Here is a 12,953-nt window from a genome sequence, read left to right on the forward strand (position 1 = left end):
TGAAGTTCTGATGTAAACCATGGGGCCGAGTGTGAGAAACGAACCATACGCGATTTCAGCAGAGCATCAAAGTCTAGACTGGCCTGAAGACCAGTGTTATATAATGTCACTAGATCCTCAAGGTCCATATGCTGGTGGAAGTCCAATTTGGAAGTAATACAGGAAGAAAATAAAGCTGGGTCTATATCCCTGATATTGCGGTAAGAGATAAGACGAGAAGGCTTAGTAGTAGAGAGAGGAAGGTTGGCATTAAAAGAGACAAGAGAGTGGTCCGATATAGCCATCTCTTCCACTGAACAGTTTAAAGGAGTGACACCAGAGCAGCAGACGAGGTCCAAAATGTGACCTTTAGCGTGAGTAGAACTATCAATATATTGTTGTAGACCGAAGCTCTCCAAACATGAAATGAAGTATTTAGTCAGGGGATTAGTGGTGTCATCCATATGAATGTTAAAATCGCCCATAACTATAATAACCGGTGAGAGTGTGATCAGGTGAGTAAGCAGCGCAACAAAATGCTGGAAAAAGTCTTTATTACCTTTTGGAGGCCGGTAAATTTTAGCGATAATAGTTGGTGAGGAGCCAGCAAGTCGACAAATCAATGCCTCAAAGGAGTCAAAAGCGTGAGCAGATACCTGTACAACTTTAAGTTCCTCGCGATGAAGTATCGCAAGGCCACCTCCTCTGCCAATCTCGCGAGGTTTACTAATGTAAACATACCCCGCCTGGGTCGATTCATTAAGTTGGGTAAAATCATTTTGCTGTTGCCACGTCTCAGTTAAACAGAGGATGTCATACTTGCGATCAGTTAGGAGATCCTGGATAAGAAGTCCCTTGTTTGTTAGTGAGCGGATGTTGAATAGACCGAAGCTTGTATGCTTCTTCCCAGAAGCAGTGCTAGCCGACCGGGCTAGATGAGCTAGCGCGCTGTGGTCAGCTCCGCGACTCGGTCCTCGACGGGCACGATGGAAGTGTCTAGTAGTAGACCCGATGGCACGCAATGGACCCGATATATCCTCATATGAAGATCGGCGGGACCCTCGGTGGATGTATCTCCGACGGGGAATATAGAGTAAATCCGCATTGGAGAGCAGAGTTGCCGGTAGTGAGAGCAGAGGAGCGGATTGCTGAAATCTCAGCCGAACCAATTCAGCAGCAGAGTAGTGGATGATACCCAGCACAGGTTGGTAAATTCTTGCGAAGAGTATCCATAAAAGGGCAAACCAGAGACGAGTAATTATAAATATAATCACGATATGCTAAAACTCAAAATAAAATAGAAGAAACTAAAAAACCCCGGCAGGCAGCGGCAGCCAAACGCGCCAGCGTTCACCCGGAAGAGTGTCTTACGTCATGGGATACTGGACTCATTATATACTGGATACTGCATACTGGTCCACGTAGTAGTATGCAGTACAGTTTCCAGTATGCGACAAAAGCAATGCATACTACGGGGTCACGTGAACATAGCGTTGCATGATGGGATGCAGTACACCACGAAGATAGCTCTGTTCGCGTACTGGAATATTTTGCGGAAGTAGTAGGTCAACCGGGTATGTTTCGTGTACTGGAAAATTTTGGTCACATACTGCATACGGCATACTGTTTTGGTGCTCGATCAGTATGCCAGTAGTATGTAGTAGGCTATTTCGAACACAGCTGATGACTTTGAAACTTCTATGAACACACCATCTATCATCACGTGTTATGAATGCTAATATAAAATATAAAAAATATATATTTGAAAATATAATCAATATTTTGTAGAAAATCATTGTGTCAACAAAAGAAAAAAAAGATGAATTAGGGTTGGGGCGGGGTGGGGGGGATGGTGGTTCACGGGTGTTTTTCAGTAAGAGCATAATAAGCAGCGGTAAAGTGTGAGACAATATGTAACCTTTAAAGACCATGTGTGGTGTGGGGCACTTGTGAAGTCATGGTGCGTAGCAATATTAAGTTGGTGACAGTTCACTCCATCATTGCAGTAAACCAGAAAGAATATGTTACAGGTTTATATAGACTTATGAATCCCTTATTACATTTACTAAAACAGCTCATTTCCGTATTTACCGTTTTAAATACCGTTCAAATTCTTATCTTGCTCAGTTTTGTCAGCAGCTCAGTTTGGCTCGGCTTTTATTGATCTTTTTATTTTGCCACCTAGTGGACTAACGCAGACTAGCTCCGTTTCAGTCTGTAATTTGGGGTTTTCCATTCAATTACAATTAAATTCAATTAAATTCACAATACAGTTTAAATGTGAAACATTCAAAATTAATTTGATATAGGCCTATATCCAAATCGAAATATTTGCATAATCGAAATATATCCATAATCGAATCATTCTATCTCGTCATTTGTTTGATCTGCTTTAGATACCTCGGCTTGCTTTTTCATAGTCTTTCGTGGGAATTCATGCTTTCCTGTGCAGAACTGCACACGTTGAAACATTTTTGTCATTTCAAACGTAATTTCAAACGTTAACACACAAGCTGTCATGCATCATCGCTACCACGTTGTCTCAACCACAGTTCCACTGTTAAAGTGGAAGGAAATTAACATACTCTCGGAAAAAAACCCACTGCCTGTAGGAAGTTACAACTACCTACGGAGAACTGATCGGAACAGTAGTCACTGCAGAGGTGTTTAGACTGAACACTGGTGGCATGAACGGAACTATCTATCTCGTGCATCTTATCTACACGAGTATCGGCAAGAAATGACATACGACACAGTAACACTACAATAATACGACAACAAAAATTTACTAGGAAAGAAGATACAGATATTTTCTACAATTTGTTTTCCTTTGTGTATGTTTAGTATGTTTGAAATATGTATTAATAAATCAGCCTTAAATAAGAAGGCTAAAATAAATAACAATTCTCAGGACCTAAGTCACCACAGAACACAGATATCAGAAGAGGGATTACAAATACCCCCAAATCATTGCTACACCAAAATACTTTTTATGCAGCTAAAATGTAAAATGTTTCTTAATTGCATCATACAAATAAATACGATTATTTTCACATTATAATATAAAAGTTAACGTGCCCTCCCACCTGCACCGGTATACAATACCTACTGTTGACTTTTAATTAAAAGAACAATACAGTAGTGCTGTCAAGGAATACTGGTCTGAGCATTAAAAAAGTTAAATGAAAAAAATAAGGACAATAGAGATTGCCGGACTGTGATTTTAAATGAAGAAAGAGGTTGTTTTAGGATTAGACAGAAGGCAGAAGGCATTTCTCCCCTGATTCTTCAACTGGTTTTCTGCATGTGCTATCTGGAGAGAATCAACGCATATCAGAGGTGCATATACTTACACAGACATGTGACATACACGCTTTAGTCAGTATCTTTCCAAACCCAAAAGTACCGTACCTTGTTGAATAATCTGTTGCTTATTTTTATTAAACCACTTGATGGGCTTCATCCGGATGATCACAAACTGTATGAAGAGGAGTGCCAAAATGGCTCCCAGTGGACCCAGCCCTGGAATAAAATAGACATTAGCATCAGAATTTGCTAATGTACTTCTTTGGGGTACTGGTGTTAAAGCCACATTAGCAGTAAAAGGAGATTACAAAGGCCATGTTTCTTCCTGCTGGGCTGCGCTGATGTAGTGTCTGCAAGAGAGCTGCTTGGTGTGGGCCACGAGACAACAGAGGTCTTGGTGGATGTTTGTGGCACAAAGTTGGGGGAGATGATGGAGCTTGGTACCGGTTCTTCTGGTTTTGTTGCGTTTTTACAGACAACATCAGAGATATCACTTCCAGGAATTTTTTCACCATTCTGATCACACCTAAAAAAGAACCCACAGAAGGCATGAAAGGATTGTTTTTGACAGTGCTACCAGTTACAAAGCAGAACACAGTCATAAAAAAATTAAATGTTTTTACAAAATACATATTATTAAGAGAAAAATAGTATAAACAAAGTAAAAATCTATATGTCAACTTCTGTAAAATAGTATATGATCGGAGTTTATAAATCTTTATTATGAAAAATTATGAAAAAAAATTATTAGCTTGTACATACTTTACATGTTTTACATACTTTACATATGGTTTTTACACATGCAAACTAAACACAATAGCTCCTAGACTCAAGCTCCAATATCTTTACTATTTTTTATGTGAGTGTATGAAAATACATACTTTCTCCAAGGTTGACATGTCGAGTCAGTGGTGTTACTGAAGGTTCCATCTTTACATTTCACACAAATATCTCCCCCTGCTTAAAAACAAATCAAGCAACAAGCTTACGCTTAATCCAACTAAACACTGGAAAGGTTTTAACAGCTTACCTAAACAAAAGTTACCTAAAACTATTTGTATGTTTATGCAGATACATTATTTTTGCTTACCTGATTTCTCAATTCCTGACCCCTCCATACATACACATCTCCCATGGATTTTTTGGAAGTCCTTACGGCAACTACAGTCTGTGTTTTTGATTGGGGTGCACTTTGATGTGATCTCGCTATGCCGGCCTACAAGAACAATGAAAAACAGTCAAACATGAGTGAAGCTGAGAAAACAACATTTCAGCTGTTCATTTGAAAAATTCAGGTAGACACTTGATTAAATGATTTGACCTACAGTAAAAGTTTAGTAGATGTTAGTGGCAGTAAATGCTACAACAATGTGATCCTGTTTCATTACCCAAAACCCAAACTATCAAAGAGAAAACTAAGGAGGACAAAGAAGGCAAAAAAACCCATTATGCTCTGTAATACTGGCAAAAAATATAATAAAACATTATTATTTAACATTATCTGCTCAATATTAGCCTTCCGCTAACCCAGATGCAACGTGTGTAATGTGGCTAACTGCAGACCCACTGAGAGTCAGTGTGCACGGTGAGGATCTTGTTCAACCTACCGCATGGAGAGCAGTTAAGACATTCTGTATATTTTCCACGCTTGTCTCTGTATTGATTTGAGGCACAAGGCTCACACTTGTCCATTGTCCTTGATATCTTTTGACCTGCAGTAAACACATCCCATTCACTAAGAGCCTCAACAGATCTCCGAGTAACTGACAGCAGTATCTAGGATGGGAATATTTGTTCAATCATTGTCATCTAATACTTGCCTGGTTCACATTCAATATCAGCATTAACTCGAAGAAACATAAACAACCAAAAGAGAATGCAGGAAGAGCCAGAGAGCAACTGAACTTTAATCCCAAGCATGGCAACACCGCTTTAACAAACATGTGGATTTCGTGCTACCCTTTAAGACTGAAATATTTCAAGCCTTATATACTCCACCCCTCAACGTCCTGTACCCCAGTGCGGGGGCAATTTCAAGGAGTCACAGTAAAGTGTTTTTACAAGTTTTTTGGTGACATGTCCACTGTAAGGTTATTGACCAAATTGGGAGGCAGATGATAAATAAAAACTAACTCATATAAAAATTTGGACATTTCAACCTTTGGTTTATTTATTGTCCTGGAAAATCATGGTTGTGCTTCAAACGAGTACTGTCACCTCAATATAATTTCTAATGTCTGTGGTTTGATGGATGGTGTTTCTAAGATAAGACTGGCTGTCACTGCCTGACTGATCTTGAACCTCAAATCTAACACCTAGTCTGTGCTTCTGAAGTAATTAGTGCTGTAGCACACTTTTGCCCAAAACCCACATGTTGCCTTTTTATGTGTAAGAGCTATGCATGATTATTAAGTTCAGCATACTATATCAAACAGTTTTAGTAGCCAGCACAAATAAATTAGAAAGCTTAATATTCAGGCATTTCATACAATTCAGAAATAATAATAATGATGATAATGCTTGTCGGTGGCAACTTTAAAGCTAAAATTTGGCATTTTAAATTGACTTACTTTCCGACAAGGAGAAACGTTTTCTGTAAATATTCTCTGGCAAAGCTGTTATATTTTATATTTTATCCTCTTTAGATACACACAGGACTTCTGTTCCGCATCATTGCCATTGTCTGTCATATCCTGTTCTGCTAAATCCATTCTATATTTATCTGAGGACAAATCGTACTACGAATATCTATGTTCTTGACCATTAAAACACACCTCATGTGATTTTCCATCTTTCATAAGACAATGGATCATGTGTTTTCCTTTCTGTTGAGACAGCTTGTTCCAACCATCTATATAAATCCCGATGTTTCCTTAATAAATTGCGCTTGCCTCTTGGTCTGGATGGACTCCGTGTCTTTCCAGGATCCAGAAGGAAGAACAACCGGAACAGTGATGAGTAAATGTGGGACCAGCGTGACCAGGTGTTTCCTTGAAGGCACATCAAACTGAGGAAGAATCCTTACAGTTACATTTTCGCCAGGCCAGTTAATACAAATGTGCAAAGCGTAACTTTTTCAGTAAACACATACGAGTTGTGATGAACCTTGTAGGCACATTTATGTTGTTTTAAGGGAACAATTAAATTTGTTTGTTGGCACTGGTCCTGAATTTCTGAATGTCCCTTTGAGTATCACCGAGTAGCTGGCATGGAATCTGCTCAACATTTACCTTTAAAGTGGAATTCAATTCTACATTTCAGTGCCAAAACACACTGCTAACAACGTAACATTTCCTTCATACGTGTCTCACCATTGCCATAATCCCCTAACATTGCCATTTTTTCCAGCACTTTTTAAATATAACTGAAATTTTCTTCAGTTTTAAATGTAGGGTTTTTTTCTTATTCAACAACAGTTTGTAACCAGTGTTACACAGACATGGATAATATTTCGAATGCTTTAAATCTTTGAAATGCATCATTCACAAACTTCTGGGAAAAAAAACACCTCTTACCAAGAATCTGCTCAAAGCGGTTTAACGTGACAACAGGTGCATTGTTGCAGAATTCACTTCCTGAGGATACTGCATTTCTGAAATGTAGAAAAATGTTAGACTTGTTCAGTAGCACTGCAAAATTAGTCTGACTGGATGTTTTGTAATTGAATATTTACCAATACTTTATTAGAAACACAAAAGGTGGTTGTGAGTAGAATTCAACACAGTTCAGTTTTTCAAAATTGATGAGTCACCACAAATGGAAAACCGCAAAAAACATTTAATGCAGAAAAATATTGTTGATGGATTAATGTTATATTTCTAGAACAAAGTTAATGGAAGTTAACGATTTTTGTTTGTAATGGTTAATGGGTTTTTTATTACATAATCAAAGAGTTAGGAGTGTGTGGGCTGAAAGGTAGTTCTATGTGGGGCAGGGGGATTTCACCTCATGCAAAATCTAGCAAATATTTCCTTTACTCTTAGCTGCAAAACACTTTACGTGGTTCTGAAACAAGGTAATAGTTCTAGTGTTTTCTTTTGTTTTCTTCTTTATATCCTGTGATATAGCTTTGTTTAAGCTTTGTCTGTTATTGTTGTTGAGATTAATTAATGTTCCAGCATTTCAATTTAATATTTATGCATCATATGTATAGCATTTGGTAACTTAGCACTGAACATATTTTCAACACATCTTGTATTAGAAAAGAACAGAAAATGATTTCATTTGAAACACAGCTGAATTTTGTCAATGAGTGTATACTATGACAATAAACATCTTGGGATTAAACATACAAGATAAACTATATTAGCAAAGCTAATATTACTGAAGATTAAAGCAATTATGAGTACTTACTTTGAACCGTGTGTACTTTGAGGTTAATGACATTACACTATGACACCATGGAACATGTAACTAATTTATGGTCTAAACCCATAGTGTTTAAAACCCAAATGCCATGTTATTGTTGTTTGAACTCCAGGGGAAATTTCAGTAGCTTTCAATGGACTATACTCTCTCTACCTATTGATGTAAACAGGTTGCCTGCTGATACTAATATTATTAATGTAATGTTATGTTATATTATTACATAATATTATTAATGACAACATGTGTTGCTTCTGTTCAGTTTTTTCTTTGGTGTGTCCTATTTATATTGTCAGAATACTCTATGTGGATGTTGTTGGAAGAGTCGTGCTGTGATATGCTTCTCATATTTTGTTGACAGGGGGCATTGTCCACATCCATGATGTGATTCGCTGCTGGGCTGACAATCTTCCCTTTTGTAACCTTCCCACTTGTAGGTTCTTCAAGCCCCTCCTTGGACTTGTGAATTGTTGCAATCTTTGGTTACTGTCTGCTCTACAGACTGTGCTCTGCTGCTCAACACGTGATAGCTCAGATGTGACTGGCTACCAGGTTGACCATCTTCCCTTTATTTTGCTATGGTCTGAGTACATTGGGGCCCATTGAGATTTCAGTGGAGCTATTAGTTTGAACTTGTACTAGGTTCATAAAAAAAAAGAGTTTGTACTTTATGCTTGTATTGTAGTTTCTGTAAGCTCCCCTCAACAAAGAAAGGTATTATTAGTTTCTTAGGACTTCTGTTATTGGGCTCCTGCAAAACTAGTCATCATGTAACCAGGATGATAAATACATCTGCCATGCAATGCATAATAGCCCAAAGACATAGTGGCTATGAAATTATTTTGACATGCACTAGTAATTTGACTAATAAACAATCTTTTCAGCAGATGTGCAGGCTTGTCCTTGCCAAATTCAGCACAGACCCTTGAGGAACATGACAGTTCCTCTATGGACCTGTTCCAGAGTGATAATACTTATGTGGCTATACTGTGTGCACACTGACAAATGTAATTCTTGAAGCTCACCCTCTTTCTTGTGCCTCAGCTGGGGGGACTGAGCTGGTATCTCTGATTCATGCATGTCCTCTGTTCAAGGATAAACTGTGTCTATTTACACAGACAGCATAGCATGCATGTTTTACAGTTCTCCCATGACTTTGGATGAAATTAGACACAAAAGGGGTTTTGGTCACAGAGTACGCAGTACACTGTCTGCTCTTATCTGTCTGGAAATAGCTGCACATGCACATTGTAGTCCTAGTGCGGCTTACAATGACCTAGTTGTGCCACAGTCTTCTGCATCAGGGGAGGATATGGCACTCGTAGCACTGTAGCAAGGGGGCAGATCGGTTGATAAGATGCCTTGAAAGGCTGGTTGTCCTCGTCATATTCCCGTCTCCTTTTTGTCACTTTTTTTACCACACGCGTCATGCTACACGAGGGTTGTTACAGGGAATGCCAATAACATTTTTTCATCATGGATGTCTGACTAATTTGTAACTTGTGCACAAAATAATGTGGCATTGAAAATAGTTAAACATGATGTGCTCCCCTCCGCTTTGGGCCCATTCAGTGTTTGCATAACAATTTCTCACACATGTTCACATGTGGGTCATTCAAGTCAAAATTGGTAATTATTGACCATTTTTCCTATAAGGCCTGAGATATTTCTATGTGCTAAGAAGAACTGGAAAACAGGAGGCAATTCTGGCAAAGGAAAATATTCAGAGAGTGGAATACCAATTTTGATAAACAGCAATCAAAGCCATGCCTTCACATCAAGAGTAATTCAACATTAATGCAAAGGTCTTGTGACGGGCAGGGAGTGCAAAATAAAATGGAAACGATCACGCCAAGTGTCAGTGAAAAGGAGGTTTTAATGAAAAAAGTGCGCAAACCAAACCAAAAACCCGTGACACGATCCGAATTACAATGACCAGCAGTCAACTGGTGGACGGAGGCGACCAGTAGGGGGCCCGCCATACTGTGACAGGTCTGAGTATTGAACAGAAGCTTCATTTCCCGTGCCACCCTCAATCTTCAGGTCTTGAAGAGTGTATAGACTGCTCAAGAAAAAGAAATGAACTTACCACTTACCATTTTTTAAACATGAAATTTTCATGACTCCTAGTGAAACTAATACAATATTACCATTCTAAGTGTTATCGTGGGTAAAGGGCCACCCTGGTCCCATGGTAGATTGCAATTTGGACACAGTCATCTCAGATTATACTGCTGTGTTCATTGAAAAACTCACTGGTGCTCAAGCTAAGGGTGCTTGTTGTTAGCCATTGCCCCCAAGTCCATCTTGCCTAGGTGACACTCCATTGTGATCTTTTAATGCTGGGAGACTTAGGTTTATTAGACAGTTTAGACATCAATGAAAATGAAATACCCATCTTTCTATCTTCACATCATTGTGAAGATGATGTCACCAAATACCCATCTTCACATCATGATATATCGTCATCCAGATTACCTTGAGAACTTCACTGATAAGCTTGATACCCTCCTCGGTCAATTCAATATTGAAGCAAACCCACTCATTCTCCTCAGTGACTTCAACCTTCTGCTGAAAAATTGTTTTTCCTTCCATTGCTGTTATCATCTGACCTCACCACCAGTACATCGGACATCACAGTCACCCCTTCACTTCTCAGACCATCACCTCTCAGACTTTTCCCCCTCTCTCCTCAGACAAGACCCATCAACTCCTGTCTTCCAGCAATACTACATGCCCGCTGAATCCAATTCCTTCCACTATGTTCCAGAAAATTTCAAGAGATCACTTTCCATTTCTCTCCACTATAATCAACAGTTTCAGGACATGTTCCTACCATGTTCAAGACATCGAGGGTGGTACCAATCTTGAAGGCGACTTGCCGGCTCTGACATAAGCTACTACAGACCGGTATTACTCCTCTGCAACATACGGAGATTACGAGCCTTTCTTTCACAGGAAGCTACCCAGGTGCGGAACGATTTTCCACTGGCTGTGCAGACTGCAGAGTCTCTGGCCGACTTCAAACGTAGGCTGAAGACTCACTTGTTTCTGCTAAATGTAAAATGTGCCCTAAATGTAAAATGTAGTTCTGTAATCTGATGTAGCAGGATCACTCAGTGTCCTAGTCAGTATGGATAATAGTAATCTTTATTTATTTTGTATAGCACCTTTCAAACATACATGCATCTCAAAGTGCTTTACAGAATAAATGAAGACTACATGGCACTTTCCCTCTTGTTATAGGTGGTGTCTAATGCCACTAGATCTGCTCTATAAGTCACGCTTGATCCTGGGCAGGGAGACCACCACACTGTTGATCAAGATCAGTGGTTTAGTCCTGAAACTGTCGACACTGCCAGGTCAATGTCACTGGTGAAGGAGGAGCTTGCAGCTGTTTGCACTGCCGTTGTTCAAAAGAGGCTCTTCACCTTCAGGCAGCCGAAAAGGGAAATGTGTGGCTCGACAAAAAGGTAGATAACGTAAAATAAGACATGCAAAGAGTGTGGCAGAAAGTCAGGAAAGATAAGGCTTGATGAATTTGTCAGGTTAGGGGTTTTAAAGGTTAGATTTGAATAAGGAGAGAGAAGAATATTGCCAGACATGTGAGGGGAGAACATTCTAGATGTGTGGAGCAAATCTGGAAAAAGCTGAAGATATAAGAAAAAACCTAGACTCTTGAAAAAACCTAGACTATTGAAAAAACCTAGACTCTTGAAAGCTGCAACCTTCAAAAAAAGGGGGGGGGGGGGAGATATCATTACCTAATGTATGTGGAATTGGTCATGTCACATAAGGACCATTACTGACTGACTCAGGCCTACAATGATGATTTTTTCCATCTCATTTCACTACAAATCTTTATTATTGCAAACAAAGTGATATCACTGGAGGTCCTTTTCACAGTTTTTATAATCTGGTGGTAAATGAACAAACACTTTGGAAGAGACAACTTGTCACCTGCTTTAACTCCTTCTCACCGGTTTACAAAGCAGTATATTCCATCAGCAGTACAAGTGAGGCATCCAGTTGTTATCTGAGCAAAGATCAACTGAGTAAAAGTAGAAAAAGTACAACAGAAAAGGATCCTGTAACGAATCAAAGGGGGGGTGCAAGCAGTATTATAATTTATTAAATCAAACAAACGTAGGGGAAGCACAAGCTACAGACCGCGTAGGACATGAAACACAGGAAACCTCACAAACACAATGACCGACAACGAGCGGATAAGACAGAGGGGATTAAATACCCGAGAACAAGGAGGAGAAATGAGACACAGGTGTGGACACTGAAGACAGGGGCGTGACAGACAGAACTAGGGAGGGACTAGGGAGGAGGGCGGAGCTGGACATGACAGATCCTTAGTTCATTGTACTAGGTATTGTTCAAGACAATGTTAATCTCACATTTTGACAAATTTGTCTTACTCACAAATTTTTGTGGATCATAAATGTATTTTGATTAACTGGCAATAAGACACCCACAATTCATATAAGAAAATAAGACAACCAGAATTCATAAAAGACAATAAGACAACCAGAATTGATTAGCTGGAAATAAGACATGGGTTGGCAATACACCCACAATCAACGTTTGGTACCATGAAATCTGATAAATTCTACCCCTGGAGCGTCAGAGTGACATAATAATGACAATGCAGCCTCCCACTTCATATATCTCAGATTACTGATCATCAGATTATTTCAGGGTTGATGCTTAGAACATGTGTGTTGCATATGGGTGGGGCTGTGGTGGGGGTGAGCTGGTGGGTGGGTGATGGAGGACAGATATGTTTCATCTTTAGATAAACTGTTCTCTCTTTTCCTCAAAAGACCTGAGAGAGCAAGTGGTTTGAAGTGAAGAAGACGAGACAGATGATAAGGTGCAAGATTGCAACAGCTGGTAATTATGAAACATACGTGGCACTTATAAGGATGCCACTGAAACTCTGAGAATGGATGTAACGTGATTGTCACGATACGGGGACCCCCTGTCAGCTGCTTCTGTCCACAGCGGCAGTAGTTTTTGTTGTCCTGTTGTTGTTGCGTTGTGTTGGTCCCTCAGGTGGGCGGGGCCTATTAGGATTCCCAGCACTTGATGGTTGTCTGTCTTTATATATCTTGTCATTGTACCAGTTGACTGCTGGTTATTATATCCTTCATTTGGACTATGTCACGGGTTTTGTGATGTACACCTTTTCTGTTCGATTATTTGAGTTACTGTTGCCGTTCTATCAGCTCCAACCAGTCTGGCCATTCTCCTCTGACCTCTGGCATCAACAAGGCATTTGCGCCCGCAGAACT

At 39.5% G+C, this 12,953-nt stretch overlaps 1 protein-coding gene across 3 annotated transcripts; it reads right to left on the reverse strand.

Moving 5' to 3' along the window:
- Positions 1-2,746: 2,746 nt before the first annotated feature.
- Positions 2,747-6,817, reverse strand: LOC143521022 (tumor necrosis factor receptor superfamily member 1B). 3 transcript variants are annotated; one of them, XM_077013615.1, is made up of 8 exons: positions 6,801-6,817; positions 6,177-6,292; positions 4,893-4,997; positions 4,376-4,501; positions 4,167-4,242; positions 3,594-3,811; positions 3,391-3,501; positions 2,747-3,292 (listed from the first exon to the last, which is right to left on the reverse strand). In XM_077013615.1, exons 2-8 carry the CDS (start codon positions 6,286-6,288, stop codon positions 3,231-3,233), a joined length of 810 nt encoding a protein of 269 aa, XP_076869730.1. In that variant the 5' UTR covers positions 6,289-6,292; positions 6,801-6,817; the 3' UTR covers positions 2,747-3,230. The 3 variants fall into 3 exon arrangements, with proteins under 3 accessions (XP_076869730.1, XP_076869729.1, XP_076869731.1); XM_077013614.1 differs by having other exon boundaries at positions 4,167-4,245; positions 6,801-6,816; XM_077013616.1 differs by lacking the exons at positions 6,177-6,292; positions 6,801-6,817 and adding an exon at positions 5,106-5,259 and having other exon boundaries at positions 4,167-4,245.
- Between the last annotated feature and the right edge of the window lie 6,136 nt (positions 6,818-12,953).

The sequence above is a fragment of the Brachyhypopomus gauderio genome, chromosome 8 (genome assembly GCF_052324685.1).
Source record: "Brachyhypopomus gauderio isolate BG-103 chromosome 8, BGAUD_0.2, whole genome shotgun sequence".
NCBI lineage: Eukaryota > Metazoa > Chordata > Actinopteri > Gymnotiformes > Hypopomidae > Brachyhypopomus > Brachyhypopomus gauderio.